At 39.5% G+C, this 27,397-nt stretch overlaps 2 protein-coding genes and 1 pseudogene across 4 annotated transcripts in view; all 3 read right to left on the bottom strand.

Annotated features, from left to right (window-relative positions):
• Nucleotides 1–27,397, bottom strand: part of LOC139934334 (chloride channel protein C-like) — a 191,558-nt gene that overhangs the window by 155,543 nt on the left and 8,618 nt on the right. For 2 of the 3 annotated variants that reach the window (XM_071928511.1, XM_071928512.1), the window contains exon 3: nt 20–279. The exons of the other annotated variant lie outside the window; for it this stretch is intronic. In XM_071928511.1, the coding sequence (XP_071784612.1) occupies nt 20–240 (221 nt within the window). In that variant the 5' untranslated portion in view covers nt 241–279. The remainder of the gene's footprint in view (nt 1–19; nt 280–27,397) is intronic. 3 annotated transcript variants of the gene reach the window in all.
• On the bottom strand, nt 4,369–5,270 carry LOC139934449 (uncharacterized; annotated as a pseudogene).
• LOC139934448 (uncharacterized) overlaps nt 7,222–27,397 on the bottom strand; it is a 29,552-nt gene continuing 9,376 nt past the window's right edge. The window contains exons 2-4 of the mRNA XM_071928692.1: nt 16,588–17,374; nt 15,741–15,888; nt 7,222–7,935 (exon numbers count right to left, since the gene is read on the bottom strand). Of these exons, the coding sequence (XP_071784793.1) occupies nt 7,222–7,935; nt 15,741–15,888; nt 16,588–17,374 (1,649 nt within the window). The remainder of the gene's footprint in view (nt 7,936–15,740; nt 15,889–16,587; nt 17,375–27,397) is intronic.

Below are 27,397 nucleotides of genomic sequence, written 5' to 3'. Positions count from 1 at the left end.
AAAGCTTTGGTGTAAATACCTTTTTGGCTGCTGTCTAAGCCAATTTAGATAGACATGACTGTGTGGAGGCAGATAGTCAACACTTTCATAACTGGCAAGAACTTTCTTCTCTTGTTCTGTGTATTGATGGTTTACGTATCTGCTTTCAAAATCTCGTCCTTTAGCAAAAAAACCATTCTTATCATCAGTTGGATGTACCCCCTCTGTGTAATCAGCATGACGGGAGACGTTTGTGTGCATTGTTGAGCAGCCTGAATACTTCTCATAGAGTTGTACTTCCTATAATTTCAAACAAAGACACCTTCGAAATTTATAATAGATTGAACAAATACATCAAAGTTATTTTATGTAAACAGTAGGGAAGCAATCAATACGACCCCAAAAAATTCATGGCGATTCATGGGTTCTCAGATCTTTTTCTAAAAAATTAGAGTGATACTTCATCATAGATGAATAGATCCCAAATACTAGTTTGCTGACGCTTTTGGGTTTAGAGTTATCAGTTATCAAAGTTTTGGCCAAAACGCCCTCGTGAAACAAATAGTAAATTTCCCGTAAACACAAAAATGTGCGCCAAGCTCGTCCCAACAAAAGTAAAACATTTTTTAAAACCTCCAGTTGGGCTTATAACAAAGGTTTAAAAAAAAAATTGGGATCTTGCTGGCGCGTCATGTTACGCGAAACTGAACCTTTGACGAACAGTGCCCTCGTGCCATTTTCAACGCCTGATAACTCCAATGCGCCTATAAGATCCCATGAATTAAACAAGTTCACATGAAAGAGCTTGCATCCCTAAAACAAATTTAAGTGCAAAGTGCGTGGGATGTCGTTGGCGCAGAGAGACAATAAAGGTCAAAGTTAAAATTTTACCAATATATTGCGTTTTCGCATCTCCATAACCTCGCGCGCCAACATCAATTTTTTTAATGGCAACCGGGTGTTGGAACAGTTTTCATCTAATGACAAATGAAAAAAGAATCTTGGGACTCTGCAATTTGCATGTCAAAAGATTTTTTTAAAGTTTTTCTAAGTATTGGCATTCCACACATTTTGGCCTAGAATTGGTACAACATTCACTTTTCTCATCACTGTAAGTATCTGTGCCAACAAGATCCCATCAATGTTTTCTTGTATTTGGTTAAGTTGAGTGTTCCTAAACAGATTTCAATGGAAAAACAATCGGGATCATGTTAGCCCACCAATATTACTGATAACTCCAAAACCGAAAGCGTCAGCAAATTAATATTTTGGATTTATTCGTTTGGTATGATGGTATCACTCAAATTTTTTGGAAGAAGATCTGAGAACATGAATCACACCCCCCCCCCCTAATTTGTTACATTCTTACAGGCAGAGGCTCTTAAAGGGGAGGTACATGTACATGTTCGGTAATTACTCAAAACAAATATTAACTTAAAAACTGACTTGGTAACAAGCATTGGAGAGCTGTTGATAGTATAAAACATTGTGGGAAACGACTCCCTCTGAAGTAACGTAGTTTTTGAGAAAGAGGTAATTTCTCACTAAAATAATAAAAGACTTCTAGCTAGACGTCTTTTATTCTTATCTGAAAGCACACAAATTCGTCCAACAAGGTTTTTTTTTCTTTTATCATCGCCAATTTTTCTTATAGCCGTAATCTTAGAAACGGTAGAATTGACAGACTTGAGTCCTATATTGAATCGAAGCTTAGTACGTAACTTAATTACTCAACTTGGTGTTGTTTAATTTCTTTATCAATTAGCTAAGTTACAATGACATGAATATTGAATTAGGCAATCTTGTTACCACCATATCTCCCGAAATAAACGTCCGATTTTCAGATTTCTTTCATATATGTTGATTCTTTGGGTATTGAAGTTGTGCAAAATGAAGTAATTTTATATGTCACGTCATCTTGAAATTATTTTGATTAAATTTATACACTTATTATATAATGAATTAAATCACTCCATCTGTGTTGAAGATCCGATGGGGCCACGGTTAACCGCGAGTGCTATTACCCAGGTGATCTGTGGTTCGAATACCCCGGGACCTCAAAGAAATCAATCTTATTCAATGAACCTTTTACTTTTTTTTTACAATAAGAATTATGTACCTACATTCAAATGATCACTCTTTAGGAGGTTCTACATACATGGTTCTACGATTTATTTTACGAAGCATCAGGTTATAGCTACCAGCTAAGCTACCTCCATGGTTACATGTTTCATGGAGGTAGAAATTGCTGCCCCCATGCATGTATAGCATGCGACAACAACTTGTTCGCTAATAGTAATATAGCGCTTATTTTGCAGTTTTTCGCTCTATGTATGTGGTCAATCAAGACAAAGTGCCAGCCTTTTCTGTCTAAAACTTATCACTGAAGACAAACCTATGTGGAACATAAAAACTTGTTTCTTATTTGGCTTTGATCAAGGCGTCATACCCTGTACGACTAGTAAAAGTGGACCGTACATGGACTATTACACCTGCCTGAGATTTGGAAGTTTACACAGCATACACATTTTATAAATGACCATCGAAATGGTATGGTAGGCCTACATGTACTATCAATGCATGTAAAAACTGTAAGTGTCTTTTGTGGTGAATCATAAAGATGTAGTGTTATGTGTAGTTAAGAATTTCACAATCTTTATCAACAAGCATAATGGTTACGAATGAATTATGAGCGCAAATCGTAACTAAGGCGAAATGGTTACAAAATGACAAAAAAATTATTTAGAATAAGCGAATGATTTCCGAAAGCGACATAATTCAGACTAAGCAAACTGTTTCCAAACCCGAGTAACATGCCTGTGATATTTTTTCATAGGACTCGGGAAAGTACTGAGTATACAGTGCTAACACCCATCGGTGTATGGGTAGTAACCAAAATTAATGTTTCCAAATCAGTGAAGTGATTCTGAGTACACAAATTGATTCATTCACATTTTGTTATTAGTGAAAAATTGAAATGGTACTATATCATTCATGTGTATTATTGAATGATGTAATGTTGAGTATAATTACCTTTACAAATCTACATCAGCAAGCATCTGTGTAATGAGTGAAACTGTAACAAATAAGCTAAATGTTTTACGCATCAGCAAAAGTATTCAGAATAAGCGAAGTGATTCTATTTATTGATATACATGGCTCTGCTTACCATAGGGGAAGCATCGGCGCTTACGGAAGCAGGCAATTATGCGCTTCTGTAAAGTGTATTTTACAGCTTAGCAGGTAATGAATGCTTGAGCGTGTTTATATCCTCGCTTATTTGCATTATTATAGCTCTAAAGCTAGCCAGATATTTGGCACTAGCACAGTAAGCGGAGAAAGGTGATCGTCAGTGCGAAAAAAAAATTGCGGATAAACTGGCACGGGGCCCTATACTGTAGCGGCGGTCGCGATCGATCGGTAGGGGGCGGCAGCACGACTCCACGTCGGAGCACCCCTGGCAACCCAAGCAGGCCGATTGGTAAATCTGCTCGCCGGAGAGGGCGCTCTCTGGCTTAGGTTTCTGTTTTGTGTTAATTGCGTACGCGCATGTGTTCGAAGTTGCTATGAAACTATGATAAATAAACATGCGATACAGTGCAAAGCCCAACTATTTGTACACAATGTATGCTGGTTTAGGGGCCATTTATTCGCTGTTTTCCAAAGCCGGTCCTTAATCATCCGATAATACATCTCCTCGCGATCGGTTTTGACCAATCATATACTGAAAACTGTCCAAGGTATTTATTAATTCCAGCTAATGCGAATGCTACAAATTTTGACAACACAAATTCGCACCAAATAATTTGCTTTAGTTGACTTGTACTCAACTCCTGCAAAACTTTCGCTGCGAAAACAGCACCTTGACTTGAAAACTTGATTCGCATTAGCAGGAAGTATAAACAGTGCTCTACCTGTTTGGTGAACCAGTTGTGTGGCTTACAACTATTCACAACAACATAATCTCAAAATTAAACAAAACAAGAAGTTGAAGTTTGATGGAGATTCTATGTAGTCATCATGAACACAAAGGGATCACATGAGATTGCACCACGTACCAGTAGATTCAGATTTTAAAGCCGAGCGAACACATCTTACATAAAACCAACCAAACTTAAAACAGGGAGGGTATACAGGGAGGGTGTGATCCCTTCGTGTTCATGATGACTTCATAATCTCCATCAAACTTCAACTTCTAGTTTCGTTTTATTTTGAGATTCTATTATGTCACTTACACTTCAGTGACCAATGAGACTTTAAAGCAAAGATGTGTGAGAGAGTTCAGAGTTCAGTATTCAATGTCATTTAATACTTGAAAATGCATGGAAGTACATTGTACATGAACATCAGTCAATACTACATTATGAGCTGAAACCTCTTGTAAATTAATTCAATACTTTAACACCTCTTCAGCAAAGGAAACATCCGTCTGTATGGCCCTGTCATAGAACTTGGCAAACGTACTTTGGGAAGACCATCCTGCTGTCTTCAAAATAAGATCAATTGGAACTAAGCTCTGCTTAGCTTTAGAAGTAGTTGCTGCTCGCACACTGTGTGATTTAAACATATCAGTATCTATTCCTGACAGCCTCATTACATCTTTAATCCATCTACTGATAGTCGATGTACATTGTACATACTGATTTGTATGGTTTAACAACTGTTCAACATCCCCTCGCAAAGGTTTAGTGCGAGCTAAATATTCAGTCAAAGTAACACACACACAGTTAAATGTCTGGCGTGTAAGCCTTTAAGTTAATAGTTGGGGTAACATACCCCGGTCTGCTTTGCTTAAGCAGTTGATCAAAATCAAATCTAAATCCATCCTCGGTTACCGTCATATTTGACAATCTCAATAAACTCAAAGTTTGGCTTCTGGCCGCTGTAGTTAAAGCAATTAACAAAACCAATTTTAAAGTTAGTTCTTTCAAAGGTAGCACTTCTACCGGTAAAGATGACCTAATAAAGTCAAGAACCTTGTTGACGTCCCATGTCACACTGTAGAGAGGTTTTGTTGGTCTAAAATTAAAGACACCCTTCATAAAACGCTGTACTAGCGGATGAGTGCCTAGAGGTACACCGTCATTTGTTGAGCATAATGCTGATACTGCAGATCAAGCTGTGTTCAGTGCACTGTGTCCAATTCCTGTGTGATACAGTTTAGTGAGGAAGTTAAGCACCTGGCTTACATTTGGATGCAACAGATCTGCTTTGATCTCAGAACAAAACTGCAGCCATCTTTCAGCATATGAACGGTACTGTTTGTGGGTGCTTTCCCTCCATGATGACATGATAATGTCGGCTGTTGCTCCAGAAATGTTCCAGAAATGTTCTACTTTTCAAGCCATTGCCTGAAACCAGGCAAGCCATCAATCTAAGTTTTGTCCTCAGTGGATGTAGTTGGGCCGTCCCTGGGAGCTGAAGCAACGTTGCTTTCATTGGCAGTAGAATTGATGGTGGCTCACCAACATTTGCAATATTTGAGCAAACCATGGCTGTGTTGTCCAAATCGGGGCTATTATGATGCCTGTTGCTTGATCCAATGCCACCTTCTGCAGTGTTTTCCCAAGAACACTGAATGGAGGGAAAGTATAAAAATACCATGAGTGGCAATCTAACGTAAAGGCATCTACAGTGTATATATAAAGCATCAGGATCAGGTCGCCATGAGACAAACTTGGTCAATTGTTTATTTAGTCTTGTGGCGAAAAGATCAATGTCTGCGAGTCCCAACATACCAGTGATCATTGAAAACACAACTTTATCTAATTGCCATTCAGTACGATCATTAAATACCCTTGATTTATGATCAGCTTCAAAGTTCAGTGTTCCTGGCAAGTAACTTGCCGTTAACTAAATTCCTTTTGTTCTTGCCCAAAGCCAAATGATTTTGGCAATATCGTTACATGTTCTGGATTTGACACCACCCATGTGATTTATATGTCACTACTAGGCTATTATCCATAAGCAACTTGACATGTTTGACCTTTTTCTGGGCAGTCAAGTCAATGCTTTCAATGCAAAGAAAGCTGCTCTAAGTACTAGTGCATTAATATGTAGACTAGCTTGGTTCGGCGTCGACCTTCCCCCGCACTTCAACTTTCCACAAATGCCTCCCCAACCTTTGTTTTAGGCATCATATGATAAAGACATCTCTGCATTTCCTTTTGTTATGTCTCGATTTTGCCGAGGAAGATTTTCAATCCACCAACTCAAATCTTCTTTTATTCCTGAGTAATTTTCATGAATGTGTCATAATTGCCAGTGTTCTTTCAATGCATCCACTTTTGCCATTTCGAGAGACATATAAAACTTTAGCCACTGATCGTATGCATCATATCTGAACGACGTAGCGCCTTGCATTCCTCAATAAGTTTATCAACTTTGTTTGAGGTTAGAGTAACTGTCATCGCAACAGAATCTATAGAAAACCTCAGAAAGGTAAGTTTTTGGCATGGTTGCAAGACTGATTTTAATGGATGGTGTATAAATCCAAGTCGGTTAGCTACTGTCAATGTCTCATTAACATTCATGACACACTCATCTTTAGTGTTACCAAGTAAAAGGCAATCATCAATATAGCCTAAAATGATATGTCCTTGTTCACGTAACGTGGCAAACATAGGCTTCAATAATTTGGTAAACATTCTAGGGGCCGAGGCTAGCCCGTTTGGTAAGCATGTATACTGAAACAAAGTATTATCCCACATAAACTTGAGATATTTTTGATGCTCCTCTGCTAAAGGAACTGTGTAACAAGCATCTTTAAGATCCACTGCCGCCATGAAACAATTTGGTGTAATACATGTAAGTCTTACAGCCGTTTCAAAGGTATCCATCTTTAAAATCATGGCATTTCACATGCTCATTAAAACCTTTCAGGTTAAGTATCATTCTGGATGTGCCCTCCTTTTTGGGTTGAGTAAATATCAAAGATATAGAAGATATAAACTCCCCTGGGCAGTGATGCGACTTAACAATCACCTTTTTATCCAGCAATTTTGTTATTTCCAAATTGATAACATTTCGTTCTGAAATACTACCGATGTTTTGCCAAGGTAGTTTACTTTGTGATGGTGGTTTATCAATAAACTCATTATGGGCATGTGCAGCTATGTCAATTATATTGACATCTGACGTTATTTCTCGCCAATTTCTTACAAAATGTTTCAGTCTACCTGCTTCAAATGCCTCTATTTTAACTGAAGTACTTACAGCATCGCTGTAGACTGCAGTTTTGTGCTACTTCTGGTTTTGCTGACCTCTCGTCTGCGTTCTGGGGTACTTCTGGAAGTTTTTTGCACCATCTATCGAAGTATTGTGCCCTTGGTATGGCTTGCGAAAATAGCCACGACCTCGTCCCCTGAATCTCGTGCCTCGAGCTTGATTTCTACCACGGCTACTACCACCTCGTGACCAAGATGTATTTATCTTCTGACCTGCTCTGTTTACTTCTTGAATATCTTTAACTGTTTTAGAGACATCGTCCCCAAACATATAGTCAGTAAAAGGCACAGTAGTGGAACATAAATGCAAGTAATCTTGCTTAAAGTCTGACTTCATGCAGTCACGCCTTCTGAGATTTAGAAGTCGGTGTGCGTTTCCGAACAATGCCAATGCATCAGTACTCAAATCGAGTAGCTTTTGTTGTGTGTTCCCAGATTCGGCTTTGTCTGTTGTCGCATGGGCTAGTTGTTCAACTAGTTGCGTAATAGCTGTGGACCCTTTCACGAGGGATGCCTGAATTGCTTGGAATTTAACATTCAAAGACCGTGACTCCGGTCGAATAATGTCCCAAACCAGCTGGTTTACACATACACTGGTGAGCCCAACACAATTTTCAGGTTTATTGTATTCCTTGACGAGCTCAGTGTATTTATTATCAGGGATTGCATCTCTGAACAAACCATTCACCATGTCAGCCAAATCTTTGTCAACAGCTTTGTCACAATGTTCCTACATGTACATGTTCAAAATGGTTGACATTTGAGACGGTTGCTTCCCTTCTGGAGCGGTAACACCGCTACCGGGATTCATATCAGATGTTTTTTGTCATTTTGATGGTGTAACTTCACCACCAAGGCTGCCAGTTTTGGGTTCTCTCTGGCGCTTTTTGTCCTTTTCCATACCTCCAGAGATGCCAACATTGAACTTTAAAAAAGAGTAGCATCTCCCAAAAGTTAAGGGCGAGCGTGGCTTGGGCTGGGCTCCCTAAACCGATCTTTCTATTACTCTCTACAATGCTAATTAGCTCATTTTCAGGCATTGTCGTGAAATAACAATTACCTCTGTATGCACCACCAGAACAGCTACAAATGTTTATAATGGCCAGTGAAAAAAAAATCTGGGAAAAAAAAAAAAATCCCTCATCTTCTGACTTTGTTTAAAAAAAAAAAAAACATAACAAAGGGTGGCCTTACTTAAATGTTTTTGTTTTAATGGTCAGAAATGCAACAACAAGCTATTGGGAGAGAAATAAAAAAAAAAAAAACCTGTCCGGATTTTGGGCAAAAAATACGTGTCCGTATTTTGGGCATTGTCTGGACATCGGCGCTACAATTACTAGTATTTTGTAGTAAGAAAACATGGAAACTGTCTAGCTTAGATCTCACAGGCCACTCAGTTGAAGGTAGTTTTGTTCAGAAGGTCTCCTTTTTTGATGCCATTATTTCTTACTTTTTGTGCCAAGCTTCGATGAAGTACATGTACAGACAGCGTGGGCACAATAATAGTGGATACATGAGGAACTAGACATCAAGTGTTTGTAAACAAACACAGAGCTGTTCCGTTTTTAATTTTCAATGTTCAAGGGGTCTATAATTGAATAGAAACTGAAGATTGGTTGCATGGTTCTTGAGATATGGTCCCACTTCCGGTTGACCCGGAAGTAAAGGTCAATTTGGGGTCAAGGTAATCCAATTTCAATCTTTAGAGCTCAAAGGGTCTATAACTGAAAAGAACTTTAACATTGGTTGTGCAGTTCTTGAGATAAGGTCCCACTTCCGGTTGACCCGGAAATAAAGGTCAACATGGGGTCATACCTACCCGATGCGATTGTCCAATGCCAAAGGAGCCCATAACTGAAAAAAGTCTGAAAATCGGTTGGGTTGTTTTTGAGATAAGGTCCAACTTCTGGTTGACCCGGAAATAAAGGTCAACATGGGGGTCTTAGTTTTCAAAGTTAATTTAATGCCTAAGTAGTTTATAACTGAAAAAAAGTTTGAAAATCGGTTGTGTAGTTCTTGAGAAATGGTCCCACTTCCGGTTGACCCAAAAGAAGAGGTCAAAATGGGGTCACGGATTTTCCCCAACAAAATTTAATGCCTTAGGAATCTATAAATAAAGAAAAAAATTAAATCGGTTGTGTAACTCTTCAGATATGGTCGCGGATACCCGAGGCAATTCTCCTATGACTAATGAGTCTAATACTGAAAAAAACTTTGAAATCGGCCGTACACTTCTTGAGATATAGTGCTGCAAAGAAAAACTCATTAAAGCTTCTAATTAGCATAAATTAACCAGTGATGACGTCACAGTCTTAAAATTGTATTTTTCGTACTAATAAATTTCATAAGGTACACGATGGTATGCAACTTACCCCAATCCAATGCCTTGTGCAAAATCTCAATTTTGTATTGCATTAACCGTGGTAAGCTATTGCAATGTGTTGAATGTGACTGCATCCAGTTTATGAGGTACTACGTTGTATCCATGATGCCAAGATTTTTAATTAATCGTTAATTATAGACGTACTTTGATTGATTTTAATGGACTGAAACATCTCTTATTAGAATCAGTTACTCCAATCCCCAAGGAGTCTATATCTACAAGCAGTCTGTTAAACGGCCGTGTAATTCTTGAGATATGGTGCTACAAAGATTTCCCAATTAAATATGTAAATATGGGTCACGTGGTTAATTAATTCAAATTATAAAAAAAAAATTGGTCGGTGGTTTGATTTTTGATCTAGTACAAGTTGATTTCACATAACTCTTAACCACCAAACTCTGTGCTTATGATAGCCTTGATCAAGGCGCTACAGCCAGCCGCGATCTGCAAAATCCCAGTCCCCCATCACTGAATTCCGCCAGCGCACCCCCATACATAACCCAGTGCATATACGTGTACAGCGTATGTACACATACGTACTATGTACATGTACCATCAGTATACGGTACACTTACGGTACATGGGTCTTCCCAAGTAGCGCCTTGATGGTTTTGTATCTGCCAAAATTTAGGGCGGAGCTCATTATGCTAATGTTTACTAACAACCCGTTCTCAATGGTTGTTGGTTGACCCATAAACTCTCGCTGTCAATCACAACGTTGTTCTGCAAGCACTCGCACACATGTGCTCGTCGACGTATTGTAAACAAGCAGTGGCTGTAGTATAGTTGCAATAATGGCGGCGGGCGAGGGAGAAATCCCTACTAGTAAAACCAAACTGTAAGTCGCTGGAAATCAATGGTGTATAATTTGCAACACAACTACAGAAACTTTCAACAAAACATAACAGCCGCGTTTAATGCATCAATCATGGGTTTAGAAATAGAAGGAAGGAAACTAGACCATGTGAAATGTGTTTGAGAAAGGTTAAAAAAGTATCCAGGTGTCATGGGTTTCCGGCAAGATGGCTACTTGGTAAGAATTCTTAGGTGTTGGGCATATGACAGTACTACACACCCCATCCCCTTGAAGCAAAAACACAGACCAGATGAGATAAGAAACCCAGCTGTTTATTTTGTCTTAAGGTAGAAATATATTATTCATTACGTTTCTCGCGGTAAATCAAAGTTGGGGATCGAAAATATGTGTTGTCGACAGACGGTAGAAGATGGCGTGTGGCTGAACAACAACTAAATAAAGTTCAATTTCATAAACTAACTCTTGCCATACTACTAGTACTACACTACAACGTTACACTTATATAGTACAGCAGCTTCCAATTCAGGGACAAATCTACCATCTACGTTGTAATTATAGTCCTCGTGTTATAATGAAACGCAAGACAACGGAAGTTGTTCGAAGTTGTTCCACACCATTACCGACCGGGCGAGTCATGTCCGGCTCACCCGTCCGGCAGCGCATTCAGACCCCTTACAATCATAGCTATATATACACCACGCTCCCGACACTGCTATAAAAAGCACGTAGTACACTACATGTACATATACAGCTAGCGTTCAGCGTACACACACATGGATGTGGCATGATTGCTAGCAGTAATACGTCATTCTCAATCGCGCCTGTGATTGGCCAATGTTTAGAATGACACGCCCACATCATGAATACCCGTTTATCGGAATTCCGACAAAGCATTACAAACCCATCAAGGCTGTTGTTTGAGCCACGTGTATGAGGTTGAAAATACAAAGACACGACCGTTCTCACGACTACGCTATACTGTTCTCGCTGTACAATGTATGGTAATGTACATTTGTGAATGTACTGCATGCGTGTGCCGCGAACCGGGCCGGGGAACAGTACGTCAACAGCCTTGATCAAGGCTATGCTTATGATCACCATTTTTCGCTTACTGTGTTTTTAAACATCATATCATGTCATGCATGCACACAGGTTATGTTGGGCTTACAATTGAGAAAAAAAAAAGGCAACACTATCGATATAGAGATAAGAATCAAACTTAACTATTACAAAAAGAAATATATTTTTAGTTTTGGGCAATTCCACGTCATGGACATTACGTTTTGAGACATTTTTAGAACTTTGTTGGTCAGTTAAACACACCAAGTAGCTTTGATTTATAGTTTTGTGCTTGATACTAGTATCTTGTGTCCTAGTAAGTCAAATGATACTATGAATTTGGAAAAGTTCAAATTAATTAAGGAGTCAGAGCACAGCTAACGAGCGTCATGGACATTACGAAAAACGGAAGTGGGTTTTGGGTACAACACACTCAATTCCAAAACCCTGTGAAGTTAAAGTTCAAAATTTTTAGAATACCTTTTTATTTGCTATACAGGGAAGTAGTTAACATGAACATTGATAATATTTTTAAGAAAACCTGTCAACTTTCTTGTTACACATCTTAATAGAGCGTCATGGACATTACATTTTGGGTTATTTTTAGCGTCATGGACATTACGTCAAACTTGTAAAATGATGCATCATGCTTTTACCCTGAATTTGTAAACCCATGTGCTGCCTTGCTCTTAATATGGGTTTTAAACTATAATGAATGTCCCTATCTTAATGTTTAACCTCTTCCAAACATTTTTAAGAACCAAACCTCCCCCAGAATCTCACTTAAACCCCGCCCCTCGGTAAGTCCCCTTTTTGCACTTTCCGTCCACATCCAACCAGGCCTTGGAGTAGTTATGATAGACCAGAGATGTAGGTATACATGAAGTAACCTTTTTTTCTAATTATCTTTAACATAATTCCCTTTTATGTGTTTCTCACATGGTAATTGTTCATCTTGAGTAATATACTGAACATCTTGCGTCAACATTTTGTGAAGACAGTAAATGGAAATTAAACATCAAAGGTTTCTGTAATTTTCCAAGTTGATCTGAATACTGCTATGTTCAAGACTGGGTGAACAATTCCCAGAAGATCAGTTAAAATGAGTTGGGAGGACTTCTTGGGAGGAACAGGTCAAACAGAGATGCTTCCTTAGTTTTCCAAATACGAGACAGTCATTGAGGTCATCCTCTACACGTTCCACCTGGATTGACATGCAAAACAAGAACGGAGAACAACAAATGAAGGAAAGATTGGCTGCATTGGGCTTTGTTTATCACAATCATGTTTCCATGTTTTGTCACGTTTTCTCTCTATACTTTTTGTGCCTCTGTACTCAAGTCTTAGCCATTCTGAAATTATGTAAAAATAAAAAATTACTTTATGTATGACGTCTTTGTATCCAAGCTATCCGTAGATGTGTACAAATCTGCATTACGCCTAGGCCTTGAGAAGTCTTCTTTGATGATAAAGTCTGTTTATAATGTCCTACATTCATCTAAACATGTCTCACCAACAGTTCACATACATTTCAATGTCACTTGAATGTTTTTAGGAAAGAACAGTTCCATGAGAAAACTCACCTGAAAATCTCGGATTTGAGCTGTCAGTTTGTAGAATCTGTGCACGATGTTGCCACTAAACGCGCTGCTAAAAAAGAGCTTGAAGTAAATTTCTGATGAGGTCTATGACAAATGTTCTCTTTGACTAGTCCAGGTTTACCTACAATAGGTCCAATTGATAAATTGTAGCATTTACCTTCAAAAAGGTAAGTTTCATGTGACATGTAATGTCCATGACGTAATGTCCATGACGCTAAATGTAATGTCCATGACGCTCGTTAGCACAGTTGTAATTAATTTTTTATTAATTTTCTTGCATTATAGGATTAGCCCCTAAAAACTAGCTTTGCGTATGAAGTCTCATAAAAATATTTCTTACTGGCTTTAAAATATAAAACTAAACACCATGCAATGTCATGGACATTACATTTCATAATTGGTAATTAAGGGCTAATTAAAACGAGTGGCAGCACCCTGTGAATAAATTGACAATGAAGTTTCTTTAAAATTGTGAATACTTACCACCAGTTATATGTTTTAAGCCAAGAATAATTGAAATATCATCTAAAATGTAACCAGGAGGGCATTTTAGACAATTGTGCCAAACATTTCCCAAAAATCATGAATTTGGCTCAAAAAAAACTTTTTTAATAAACTATGAAAAACATGGAAAACCAAGGAAAAAAAATGAAACAAACAAAGATTTGAAATCACTGGGTATCACTCTTTCTTGCTACTTTAAATTTAAATCCACAAATTTGACTTCAATTTTTTGGGCCGAGGACACTTTTTGGTGGAATTGCCCATTTGGGGGATAAAAACAAATTTGATATCGGACGGAGATTCGAACTCGCAATTCTTTGATGTGTAGTCGCGACTGATGACCACTAGGCTAGAAGGGCACGATGCAAAAATGGTGGGTTTTTACATGTGTGCATTAACAGAGGGGATTATGATTCGGCGAAATAATTCTCGTTTCATGATTTTGCGACCATTGTCACTAAATATGAACTGTTAAGTATTAATATAACTTTTAAGTATGGTTGAAATGTAGTATTAGATGCCTTTAGGGTTTTTGACGACGACGTCGATGTCGATGTCGTTAAAAACCCCTATCTAATTACGCACGTTCGTTTTAACGAAAACCCATGCACAGAGTAATTGGTCCAGAACGCGGTTAGAAAAACAAGGACAAATTTAACGCACGTTCTAACGAAAATCCCAAACCTCCGTACGTTGTGCGTGTACAGAGTAATGTGTCCAGAACGCGGGTAGGAAACAATATAGTATAGACTCCTCTCAAGAAGTCAACAACTCATAGAGGTACATACTGTGTTGTATTACCAAAGAGAATATTTCACAATAACATGAAAGTGACTGCATCAAGTTTACAAATTAAAAATCAAATGAAGACCACGTGGTTAATTAATGAAGAATTGTTACACTTTTTTATGAGAGTAAAGCTTAGGTTCTAAGCTTCAATTTGATATATGATTTAACTATTTTATCCTAATACTTTAGGAGTAGTGGCCTAAACAAAAACGCCGTACAAACGCTATGGGGTTTTAGGCGGAAACAAAGAATAATAATAATAATAATAATAATAAAAATAATAAAAATCTCGACGAAAACAAAAGCTGTTCCGACTGGATCGGAACAGCTAATGAGGTTACTGTGACACGTTAGCTCACACACAACCTCATTCCCCACACACGTGTGCACTATTCCCCATGGTGTAATAGAGTTAAATGGGTACGATCGTGCAGCAATGCACTAACGTAAAAACACTCATCCGGCCGGCCAGCCAGCGGGGGATCAGAGGGCACGCAACAATCATTACGTCGAGACACTATATTGTTCGAGTGAATTCGCCGCTATTATTCAACACTGCGTTCTAAAATTAAAAGTGTTTTTTCTTTTCTGTTACAATTATTAGGATATTTTTCTTAATTTTTATTTCCACTTAATAGTTCATTCGTTGTTTGCATGTATCGTACGATTTAATAAAATTATATTGGGCGGCTTGTTTAGCGTGTTTTATTGAGTATTATCGTAGCGTCGCAGTCACGGCTCGAAATTGTATTTGCTACGCCCAAATCGTGTATGTCGGTATCTCTGTACCTCGTATGATGGGTGTAACCTTGTCCGAGGACGAGGAAGTACCCTGTGGACAGTCCGCCATTACAGTAATTTCACACAACGTGCAAAATTCAGAATCGTAACTATGTTACAACCCAATTTTATAATCAATAATATAAAACACAGCTTAAACAGCTTACCGCGTTGAAGATAAAAAAAATTCAAATTATGTTAAGGTACTTACCTGACATATAATTGTAATTACATGAAGCCGTAGGAGGAGAGACTCACCCTGTATTATGTTCCATTTAATACGGTCTGAACCACCCTTTAAATAAAATGGAAAGTTCCTCCATTCATAAAAATGCAAATGAGCCCATGCCCCAGCACATAAATACCTCTCCAAACCATTGAAGCATGTCTCTTTGTAGGTAAGTGAAGGTAAGTAGCTGGCTGAGGTAGACTCATGGATGGGCAAGAAGAAGATAATCTGAGATGCAGAGGGAGGGAGTGTGAGTCTCTCCTCCTACGGCTTCATATAATTACAATTATGTGTCAGGTAAGTACCTTAACATAATTTGAAATTATATTTCAGCCTAGTCGTCAGACTCACCCTGTATATTTCAACGCTTGACCGAAGCCAGGACAGCTGTCTGGAACTCCGACGTTGTAACATCTCTCCTGTAAAACCTTGTAAAGGTGGACTCTGATGACCAATCTGCAGCTTTCAGGATCTGTGCTGTAGATACCCCTGCTCGAGCAGCTGCCGAGGTGGCTGCTCCCCTAGTGTGCCCGATAATGAGACACATCTATGCCAGATGAAGCCATAATGGTTCTCAACCACCGTGCGATAGTAGCGGACACCACAGCATGAGTGGGTTTCACAAATGACAAAAAACAGACTGGTAAGTTTGTCCTTACCCTGTCCTCGGGCAGGCTTTGTCCTCTGAAGATATACTTCCAAGGCTTTCACCACACAGAGTTTACTGTCGGGGAATAATGTGATAAAATCACTTTTCTTGGCAGTCTTGCTGGCTGTAGAGCACTTTGTTGGTTTCACCAGGGTAAAAACAAAAGCTGTTTTTGTTTTTTGCATAAACTGCAAGTCCAAAGCGATTAAGGATGAACAGCGTCCCGCTGTAACAAGTGCAATCAGCATAGCTGTTTTCAAAGTCAGAAGCCTTAAGCTCAGCTCTCTATTCCGAGGGAGTGAAAGGATGTACTGTAGGACCTTCCCGGTATCCCATGTTGTACAATATTTAGGCTGCGGTGGACGAATGTTAAAGATTTCTTTCAAAAATCTTGAAACCAGGGAATATTGACCAACCGGAGCTCCTTCCACCGGAACATGAGCTGAAGAAATTGCTGATCTATACACGTTGATCGTTCTATATTGTAGTCCTTGCTGGAAAAAACTGTGCAAGAAACTCGAGGATGTCAGCTAGAGGTGCTCGAATAGGATCAACTTGGTGTTGAACACACCAGCGACGCCATCGGTTCCATGCTGAATTGAACTGGGCATTAGTGCCATGGCGCCTGGATGATAAGATAACAGAAGACACTTGCTGCGAAACACCTCTTGCTGATAAGGATTGCCTGATAGCTTCCATGCGGCTAACTGCAAGGTTTTCCACATTGGATAATATTGGTCGTGACACAACCTCAGCAACTCCAATACGACTGGAGTTTTCATGACTGTCGGACCCGGACGTCCCCGAGGCTGAAGCCCCATCGGCATCAGTGATAAAACGATCAGCAGCGTCGGAGTGAGCGGCAGAAACATCATAACTAACCTGGTCAATAACTCCAGATTCCCAAGTGACGGGGTTCGGAAGAGCTAGAGAAGAAGCAGGAGAAGCAGCGGGGTTACGCTGTTGCTGAAATTGTGGCCATTGGGCTGTCATAGGTTGTCCATATTGTCCGAACATGAACGGATTCATCCCACCGTAAACCGGGTACATGGGCGGCGCCATGTTGGTATACTGCCCTCTAGCGTTAGCAGGAAAATTCCACTGTTGATGAGCGGTTCCTGCCGTGATATTTCCCGGCGGTGCAGCAGCAGGGGCAACCCAAGGCGAGGTAATACCCATACCGGTGTTAGCAACAAACTGTGCCTGTGGAACTCGAGAAACTCTCGGGGCCAAGGACGGAGAATGCCGTTGGGAAGAAGGGCAAGGCGACCCCTTTTCTGGCTCAGGGTTCTGTAGCTGTGCGCTAGCACGTTCTCCTCCCGCCCAAGGCAAGGCGGGGTCGGTCGTTAATTTTATGCCTTATAATATTGATTTCGACGAGATTCCCGGGGGATTCGAACTACAGATCACTGGCTTGGTAATAAACACGGTAAACCGCGGTGCCAAACAGATCTTCAACGCGGTTTGAGTGATTTTATTTATTATATAATAACTGTATATAATTCTTTAAAATAATTTTAAGATGACGTGACATATAAAATTACTTCATTTTGCACAACTTCAATACCCAGAGAATCAACATGAAGAAAATTTGAAAATCGGACGTTTAGGCCTATTTTGGGAGATATGGTGGTAACAAGATTGCCTAATTAAATATTCATGTCATTACAACTCAGCTAATTGATAAAGAAGTTAAACAACACCAAGTTGAGTAATTAAGTTGCGTACTAAGCTTCGATTCAATTTAGGACTCAAGTCTGTCATTTCTACTGTTTCTACGGCTATAAGAAAAATCGTGCGTTAAACGTATGGCGTTTTGGCGGAAACCAAGAAAAACGTTTCTAAAACATTTTGAAAAACTATACGAAAACAATACCTCCTTATCCGACTTCATTTTCACTTTAAATTTTTTAATTTTTTCCAATATTGGCTTGCCATAGAATCCCAAATAGCAACCACATCACATGATCTATATAGTGACTGAAGGAGAATGAAACTAAATCTAGCAGATAATAATTTTGTTTTATTTTTTTGAGGTTTGATCAAAATAACTCTTTGACTCATTGGATTGTTGGCATAATAATGAAGTGATTTATACCAAAAAATAATCATTTTATAAATGTTTGAGCATAACAACCTACAAGTACAACAGGAAACTTTATTCTCCTTAACCTGATTTAGCCTGACAAAAATATAGACCGTGAGTAAATAGAAGAGCTTCTGTCACCGGCGGAGCTTGCACAGTCTTACGGTAAACAGGAATCAAAGTTGGGGGGTCGAAAACATATATGAGGGTCGATTACTATGTATAGAATCCTCTGATTTGATTGTTTAAAAAGGGAGTCATGGAAATAGCTATGCCCCTTTTTCTATCAAGACGACTTCATAGTATGGAAATATTGACTGCTATGAGGGGCACAGTTAAAATTATAGGCCCAAGGTGATGTCAAAACAATGACTATGCCCGAAGCGAAGCTGAGGGCATAGTCATGGTTTTGACATCACCGAGGGCCTATAATTTCAACTGTCCCCCGAATAATAAGCAGTCAATATTACTTTTATATACCAAACAATATAGATTCTTCTAATCTGATTGGTTAAAAGATGTCATAAACTGGGCCTTGATTTTGAAGTGTATACAAAAAAGTGTAACTAATAACTTACCAAAATCATGTCTTTCATTTCCCATGAAGATACCAACAATGTTGGTAACAGTTAAAATCCAACATGGGTAAAAAATATACCAATCCAACTGGGATAACAGTTAAAATCCAACATCAGTCAACGTCAACAGAAACATGTGGTTGATTTCATGTGGTTGTCAACGAGATGAAATCTTGCTTCAGCCATTTTACGTTGCGAGTTTGACATGAACACAAACAACCAAATTTCCCACACAAACTACGTTGAAAGGTCGTCTGCGAAAAAAAGGTCACAGCTATAGTTCATGTAGTTCGCGCCGTGACACGACGAACGTACACACAACGCAATACACACACATGCGCCACCTACATGTAGGAATACAGTGTGTTGAGACTGATCCATTATTTCCAGGGCGGGCATAGTCAATATGACGTCATCTTGAAAGAAAAAGCGGGCATAGCTATTTCCATGACTCCCTTTTTAACCAATCAGATTAGAGGATTCTATATGTGAGGTATATAATTACTATTTGCACCACTGTGAACAAAGAGGGCGCATGATTCAAATCATTCGCGTTTCTGGCGTACCCGCAGCTGGACGTGAACTGGTTCGTCTCCGGTTGAAGGATCAGAAACACATAGAGGCCTTATTGAGCGCAATATTCTGAAGGGATTTCGGGTGATGTATACAATTAATCATGTAGTAAAGTGACTAAGGGTATAACCCCGAAAAGGTGAACATGTTTTATTCGGGGTATTTCCGCCGTGTTACAGCCTTAAGTTTGCTGGCACAAGCGAGGGGTTGGTTTACGAAGAAGGATCGTCGGTGCCGCCTTGGTGTGTCTCTTTGCGCTATTGTAGAACATGCCCTATGGCACAGTAGTGCGGTTTTAGAGCAGAATGGTGCATACTGGTACACATCAGGGAGTATTAACATAGGGGGCACACGGAGAAAGTTTTCCTTCAGAGCTGGTAGTAGATACCATCATTTCTTCGTATTTCATTGCCTTTTCATCCATTTAAAATTATTCCATGTCAGCCGGGTCAAATAATTTGCGGCCTTTTGTATACATCGGGTCTTCCCTTCAGGAGTCTGCCGAGTAACCAACGTAAACGAAAACGTATTAAAGGGAGCTACAGTCAAATGCAGAAAGGAACCCCCTTAAAGTAATAATAAATTCAACGTGCCAGTTTCATCGTATAAAATAATGCACACAATTTGCGAATTGTATTTTCGTTAACCATTTTCGGTACCATGTTTACTTTGGGGCAATTTTAATTTAAATGGGTTTAGATGGCGTACAAAGGGACCTTTTGTGTACACTGGTTGTGCCTTCTTGAACCTCAGACCATGAATAGATCACCGGTATTTAAATTCTGAATGCACTGAACCGTTTTCATTGTGCTTTGCGAACGCGGCTTTTCAGCTTGCCTACACCGGTCATCAGTGTTTGTCGAATCTTTGGTCACTGAGCCATGGACTTAACTTGCAAGAAATGTGTCAGAGATTGTCCAGGTGAGCAGTATTTTAAAGTCACTAGCTTCTTTGTTCCGAGTCCCACACATTCGCTGTGGGGTTAAACAATGGTAGGCCTAAGTAGGGTTTGAAACTTTGCATGGTGCAAATACGATATGGAAAAGTTTGCGGCAACACCATGTAGTGACTAACTCTAATGAGTTGGGGTGGTTCTGAATAGAACTGTTGGTTTACATGTAATGGTAAGACTAATGGTTTGGAAAGCAGTAAAAGATAGCCACCGAATTTAGGCTGGATCAATACAATTAGTCTTGGTTTGAGCAGATAGTTCAGGGTTCGGCATTTTGTACGCTCCTAAAAGACCAACAACAGTCAGTGCCGGTCCTTTTGTTTTTTTTTATTATAAGCCTGCTAAAAATCCAAACGGCTTATTTCATTAATAACATGTACGTTTACTGTTATAAACTTACTAACATTTGGCCTGATTCCGTTGCACATGTTACTGTCGATATTTCTCATGGAAGAATGGAAATACAGGTGTATTTGATTTGAATTGAATTGATTTCTTCCAGGAATTTCGAAAATGCGGAGGCATAAATGGGGCCGCATGTGAGCCATGCAGCATAAGCTTCCGAGGAGTGCTTTGAAAGTTTAGAGTCGTCCCCCGGTGTTTCAAAGGTCTGGTAGACGGTACTCGGGACGAAGCCGATCAACATTGGGAAGCGAGCCATGTAAAGACACTGTAACAAAATTGGAAACCTTGGCACAAAGATTGTGTCATTTGCCGCTCAAAGAAACACTTCATGGTCATGTAAATGTTACGTCCTTAAATGTAGCCAACACTGGGCTCGATGGTGACCATTATGGGGCGGCCAAATAAGGGGGCCGTCTTCACATGTACATATGTAATATCATTTACAAAGCAAAGTTGGATGGACAAAGCGGAACGGGCCCAGTCAGCTAGGAATCACTTGTGGATGTAGCTTTTAAAATCGCCAAATTCCATAAGTCTCTCAGGGCATAAAGATATAAATTATTTATGCAATGAGAGAAAGGTGCAATTACAATTAAGCAGATTACAAATCAGCAGTTTCAAACAATGAGTTTAACCGTGATTTAAAACAGTGAAAAGAATTGGCCTGGCGAATATGCTCAGGAAGACTATTTGAAAGAAACTGTGCGGCATATCAAAAGATTTGTGGCCATTTAAAATGATAGAAGCTTTTTTGATAGCATTGACTGCATTAGTACTGGTATAATATTAATTTAGAAACAGTCATGAGTGTGTAAAAATCGCTGTAGTGTCATGAGACAAGCCTGAGTAAGCAATATTTATTAATTATCCATTACCTGAAGAGTCACGGGATATAAACATCAGTTTGAGTTGTAGAGATCAGGCTGGGATGACAACAATGGGTATGCAATATGCCTACATAAGTATAACTATACGCCATGTAGATTAACACACAAATACATAAATTTTTGTTGAAAGGATCAAGGCCAATCCTTATGATAAAGACGCGGGAGATGTGTGCTTTGTATTTTTTGTGGAATTGTACATGTCAAACAACCATTCTTATCAATCCAAAAGACTCACTATCAATCCAAAATATTCAGCATAATAGTGCGCTTCCACCGTTTAGCGGCGTGCATCAAAGGGCAATATTTTGTCATCATAGTTGAAGGCTGCTTTGTTTTACTTTTACCATAGTGCAACAAAGCGGCTATACAAAACGGGGCACCACAATATGGTAACATGCCTGAAAACGGGCTTTGTGGCCCTTTCTAACTTCGCAAGTTTAGTACGTCAAAAATTCCACAATGTACATGTAGGCCAAAAGAGTACTAGCCGGGGCAGGGTCTCAACATAGTAGGATGGTTGGACCTCACGTATGAATAATAATAATGGGCCCCGAGAATGTGAGTAGATCTGGCCTCACAGAAGGTTGAATTATGAAATAATGATGATATTTATAATATAAATAACAGTCAGTTCGTATATATATATAATTTGGTCTCACAGACGAAGTATTATGGGGATGGGCCCCGAGATTGTGATATGATCTGGCCTCACAGAAAGTATTAATTATGATAATAACAATGATACACTTATATTATTACAAATAACAGTCAGTTTGTATAATTTGGTCTCAAAGGCAAAAATTTATGGGGTGGGCCCCGAGATTGCGAGATGATTTGGCTTCACAGAGAACATTAATTATGACAATAATGATGATATTTATAATAATATTTATAGTCAGTTTGTATATTTATATTTTGTCTCATTGGCGAAGTTTTATGGGGTTGGGCCCCGAGATGTGAGATGATCTGGCCCCACAAAAAGTATTAATTATGATGTTTATAATGATATTTATAATAACAATAACAGTCAGTTTGAACATAATTTGATCTCAAAGCCGAAGTTTTATGGGGATGGCCTCCGACATTGTGAGAGGATTTGGCCTCACAGAAAAAGTATTATGGGGTTGGACCCAGAGATGGTGAGATGAAACTTTGCCTCATAGATGTAGTATTATGAGGATGGGCCCGAGATTGTGAGATGATCTGGCCTCACAGAAAGTATTATTACGATAACAATTATAGTATTTGAAATACTAATGACAATAGTAAGTTTTGTAACATACAAAGTTTTACGGGGATGGGCCCCAAGATTGTGAGATAATCTGACCTCACAGATGTAGTACTATGTGGTCGGGCCCCAAGATGGTGAGATGATTTGGCCTTCGAAAAAGTATCAATACGGTATTAGAATAGTTTTTATAACAGTATATTTTCATGCTACTTCGCTGTGCTCATTCGCACGAAAGACAGTTGCAGTCTATTCGACAACGAATAATACAACACTCTTTTAAGACAACAGGCATTTTAAGGTGGGGTTTTTCCAGGTTAATCAAGCATGTTTATGTGCCGGCGCTAGATCTTATTCTTTAAGTCCTTAAACCCGTTGTCCTCACCCTGTTTGTTGCTATTGGCTATACTGTCGAACTTTTGATTGAAATAACCTTTGAACCTGTTGGATAGCATTTCAGGGTTGTACCGCGGCTGCTCATTTTTGGATGTCATCTTAAAATCTTAACCAAACAAGCATAAAAGCTATAGTCAAATGTAGTAACACAACCAAACGCATCAGCAAAGTGTACTATTTATAGGATCACGCTTCAGTGAGCTGTTTTGAATATGCTGCATCCTATCACGTGATAAACTTTGCGGGGCGCGGAGTGCTTTGAATATAAGTTATCCCACTGAATAAAACCACATTAACTATGGTCAGATGGTTAGTTGTATGGGCCCCGAGGTGGTGAGATGATGAGGCCTCACAGATGAAGTACTATGGGGATGGGCCCCGAGGTGGTGAGATGATTTGGCCTCACAGAAGTACAAATTTGATATTAAAAATAGTATTTATAATAATTATGGTCAGTTGTAAGTATGTATCTAGTCTTACAGACGAGGTTTTGTGGGGATGGGGCCCGAGATTATGAGATGAGTTTGCCTCACAAATGAAGTACTTTGGGGATGGGCCCCGAGGTGGTGAGATGATTTGGCCTCACAGATTAAGTACTATGGGGATGGGTCCCGAGATCGTGAGATGATTTGGCCTCACAGATTAAGTACTATGGGGATGGGCCCCGAGGTGGTGAGATGATTTGGCCTCACAGATAAAGTACTATGGGGATGGGCCCCGAGGTGGTGATGATTTGGCCTCACATTATAAGTACCAATTTGATATTTAAAATAGTATTTATAGTAATGTACTAATTATGGTTAGTTGTAAGTATATATCTAGTTTTACAGACGAAGTTTTGTGGGGACGGGCCCCGAGATTGTGAGATGTTTTGGCCTCACAGATGAAGTTTTACGGGGTGGGACCCCGAGATTGTGAGATGATTTGGCCTCACAGATTAAGTACTATGGGGATGGGTCCCGAGATCGTGAGATGATTTGGCCTCACAGATTAAGTACTATGGGGATGGGTCCCGAGATCGTGAGATGATTTGGCCTCACATAAGTTTTAATATGGTGTTAATAATGATATTTGTAATAATAATAATAGTCAGATTGTATCTTTCATGAAAAGTTTTACGGGGATTGGCCCCGAGATTGTGATATGATTTGTGCCTCACAGATAAAGTATTACGGGTTGGGACCCGAGATGGTGAGACGAAATTTACCTCAGAGAAGTATATTTATGGGGATGGGCCCCGAAGTGGTGAGGGGATTTGGCCTCAAAGAAAGTTCAAATGATACTTATAAAGGAATTTATATTAATATCAATAGTCATTTGCTATATAATTGGCCTCACGAATTAAATAATATTATGGGGATGGGCACGAGATGATAAGATGGTTCTGCCTCGGAGATAACGTATAATGGTGATGTGCCCCAAGTTTGTAAAATGAACTTGCCCCGACAAGATGGAGTATGTATAATGTCACTTTGTAAATTTGAATATCAGTGTATGCCTTGTGCACTAAAGCAAATTTTTGGTCCCTGTTCCACTTGTTTTATTTAGAGGGGTCAAGAAATATTCTAGAAACCTATGGGAGATGAACTTGCCGCACAGGATGGATTATTTACTAAATGTGAACAAAACAAAGAACAAAAATAAAAAAAATAAAAAATGAATTTAAACATGATTCTAGGGCCTCTAAGCCATGTGCTTTAAAACGAGTTTCGGTCCTTGGGCCACCAGTGTCTTATTGTAGTGTGTTCAAATAAATACACCAGAAATATATGGGGATGGGCCCCGAGACGGTGAGATGCGGTAGACCTGCCGCACAGATAGACTGTGTATGGGGTGCAACCCCAAGACCCCAAAATGTTTTGCTCCACAGAGGGAATACAAATACAGTACATTACAATGCCTACAGATTGCGAGGTGATTCGGCCTCGCAGAAGGTTATGAAATGATATTGCCTCAAATTAAAAGCATCTCCCGAGATGGCTAGAGATGAATTATATATTGTATTTAATTGAGTCCAAAAAATAAAGATTTCTTAGTCAAAAAAAAAAAAAAAGTTCAATAATTTGCTTTTGGGTTCATAGGTGTGGGGACGGAACCAAATATTTTTTACCGTATAAAGAGTGCTGGAGGAAATGGGCCGAGGTGGTGAGATAAATTTTTTCTCAATAGATATTAAGATGCAGTTACTTTTTCTGCGATCGTGTGAGAAATTTGGACTCGTAACAAAATGTGTTATTATTTATAGTTGGTTCCGAAATCGTGCGATCACTTGGCAAAGAACAATCATCGGTTGTGGCGTTAAACCTTGCTCGGCGCCAGCACGGGTGCAGTCCCTCCGTAGTCTAGTACACGAGTGCAAAACGGCAGTAAGTGTCGAATTGTATTATGGAAATTTGTAATTTAAATAAATGTGTGTATCTTATGTGAATTTTAATCCGTGCCACGTCAGCAACATGATGCTATGGATGGCTTGAATTCTCAAAGCCGTTTCATAGAGACAGGGTAGGGGGGCGTACGTTATTCATCTCTGCTTGCGGGCGGCGTGTCAGAATTATGCAATTATTATCAGCCATGATAAGGGTTTAGCAGTGTACATGTACACATCATTTGAAAAGAAAAAAAAGAAGAAAAAATCCAGTTGGCCGTTGTTACTAATTTATATCATTTATTAAACAAACAAAAATAATAAAAAAAAATTAAAAAGTGTGTATGTAAGCTTAGCCAAACAAACAGAGGAAGATGTCAAGTATAACGATTGTTTGCAGTTAAATCAAATGAAGCTAATATTTACAGGCAAAGGGAAAAAATGAGTGAAAGAGCCGGAAAAAAAAACCCAAAAAACCCGTCCTTTTGCATTGTTTCCCTCTTCTTCCTTGAAGTGGGTAAACTTAAAAAGGCCGGTGTTTGCAACAGTTGTGGTTTAGGCACAAACAAAACGCAAATATTTTCACTACAGCGTCCATTGTGTGGCAAATTTTTTACCCGTTCCCAGTACCTCAACGGTCAACGGGACATGTTTTTGTTTTGTTTTTAGGAGTATGGAAGGTACCTTCAAAATACTCAAGACGCACTTGGGGAGAATATTTCACCACTTCAAAATCATTCCAGAGGAAACAAGAGAGACGGCAAGCGAAGGGTTGTACCCTTCGGTGGATATGTCATGGACGCTGGCTTTAAAGAAGAAAGAAAGAAATGGCACGCGTGTAGATAGATTAAAGAGTTTCCATTTGACAAGGTCTAGGGTGAAGGCAACAAAGGTTTACAATGGGTCACCTATACACAGATTGTGGTCTTCTAGAATGGAGGCGGACTTCTAGTACTATTGGAGTTTCGGAGTACAATCGGGCAAAACAATGGGTCACCTATACACAGCAGGCCTGATACTTCACGGAGGCAACGGAGGCAATTGCCTCCGTTGCCCCTTGCCATTGCCTTGGTGCCCTTGAAATGCTCCAGTAGAAATTTACAATTTCCTCATAGGGTGCCTTTTGCCAAAGAGAAAACGCCTTGGTGCCCTTGCCCTTTCAAAAACGAAGCATACAGGCCTGACACAGATTGTGGTCTTCTAGAATGGAGGCAGACTTCTAGTACTGTTGGAGTTTCGGAGTACAATCGGGCGAAACTCACCCAAGGGAGTCGTCGAGGAAAGTCACATTATTTTAAGGGAAATTGGACAGACCAGTTTGGCTTTGCATGTTTCTTTCTAAAGATACTTAGGCAGCCTCCAGATCCATATATGAGTGGTGACCAAATCTATTAACATGGTGGATATATAACAACTATTCAACAAAAAAAAAAAAAAATTACATGTCTGTGGAAAAGTTTTCACCATGGGCTGCGGAACTTAGTCGGTCTATTTGGTTTCGTGGTATGCAGTCTGTCCTACACGGTGCCGTTGAAATACCGTTGCATTGGTCATCGCCAAATTGAGGAAGTTGTGTCAGGACAGAATCCAACTATGGTGACCTTGAAGCGTTACTGCAATTATGTTTTCCTTCCCGTAGCTCTCAGGAAACAGTCAGGCCGAGCTTAACGGCAGACTCGACGTTTTTCGTACAACCCACAGCCTTAAAGAGACTAGATATCTGGTTAGAGCCTATATTTCTGTTTTAAATGTCGGTTGCTGACCATCATACGGTTGGGGATGACCATCTAGACGACAACTCTACCCGGATGGTGTAGTCAAGTTTGATTGATAGGACACACGTGTAGCCTCATACGGAGGGTAATGACCTTACACGGCAACCTCACAAGGACACGGAGGTACCAATTATAG

The sequence above is a fragment of the Asterias amurensis genome, chromosome 3 (assembly GCF_032118995.1).
Source record: "Asterias amurensis chromosome 3, ASM3211899v1".
Classification (NCBI taxonomy): domain Eukaryota; kingdom Metazoa; phylum Echinodermata; class Asteroidea; order Forcipulatida; family Asteriidae; genus Asterias; species Asterias amurensis.
The sequence above is the reverse complement of the archived record's forward strand: the minus strand, read 5'-3'. Positions and strand labels throughout refer to the sequence as shown.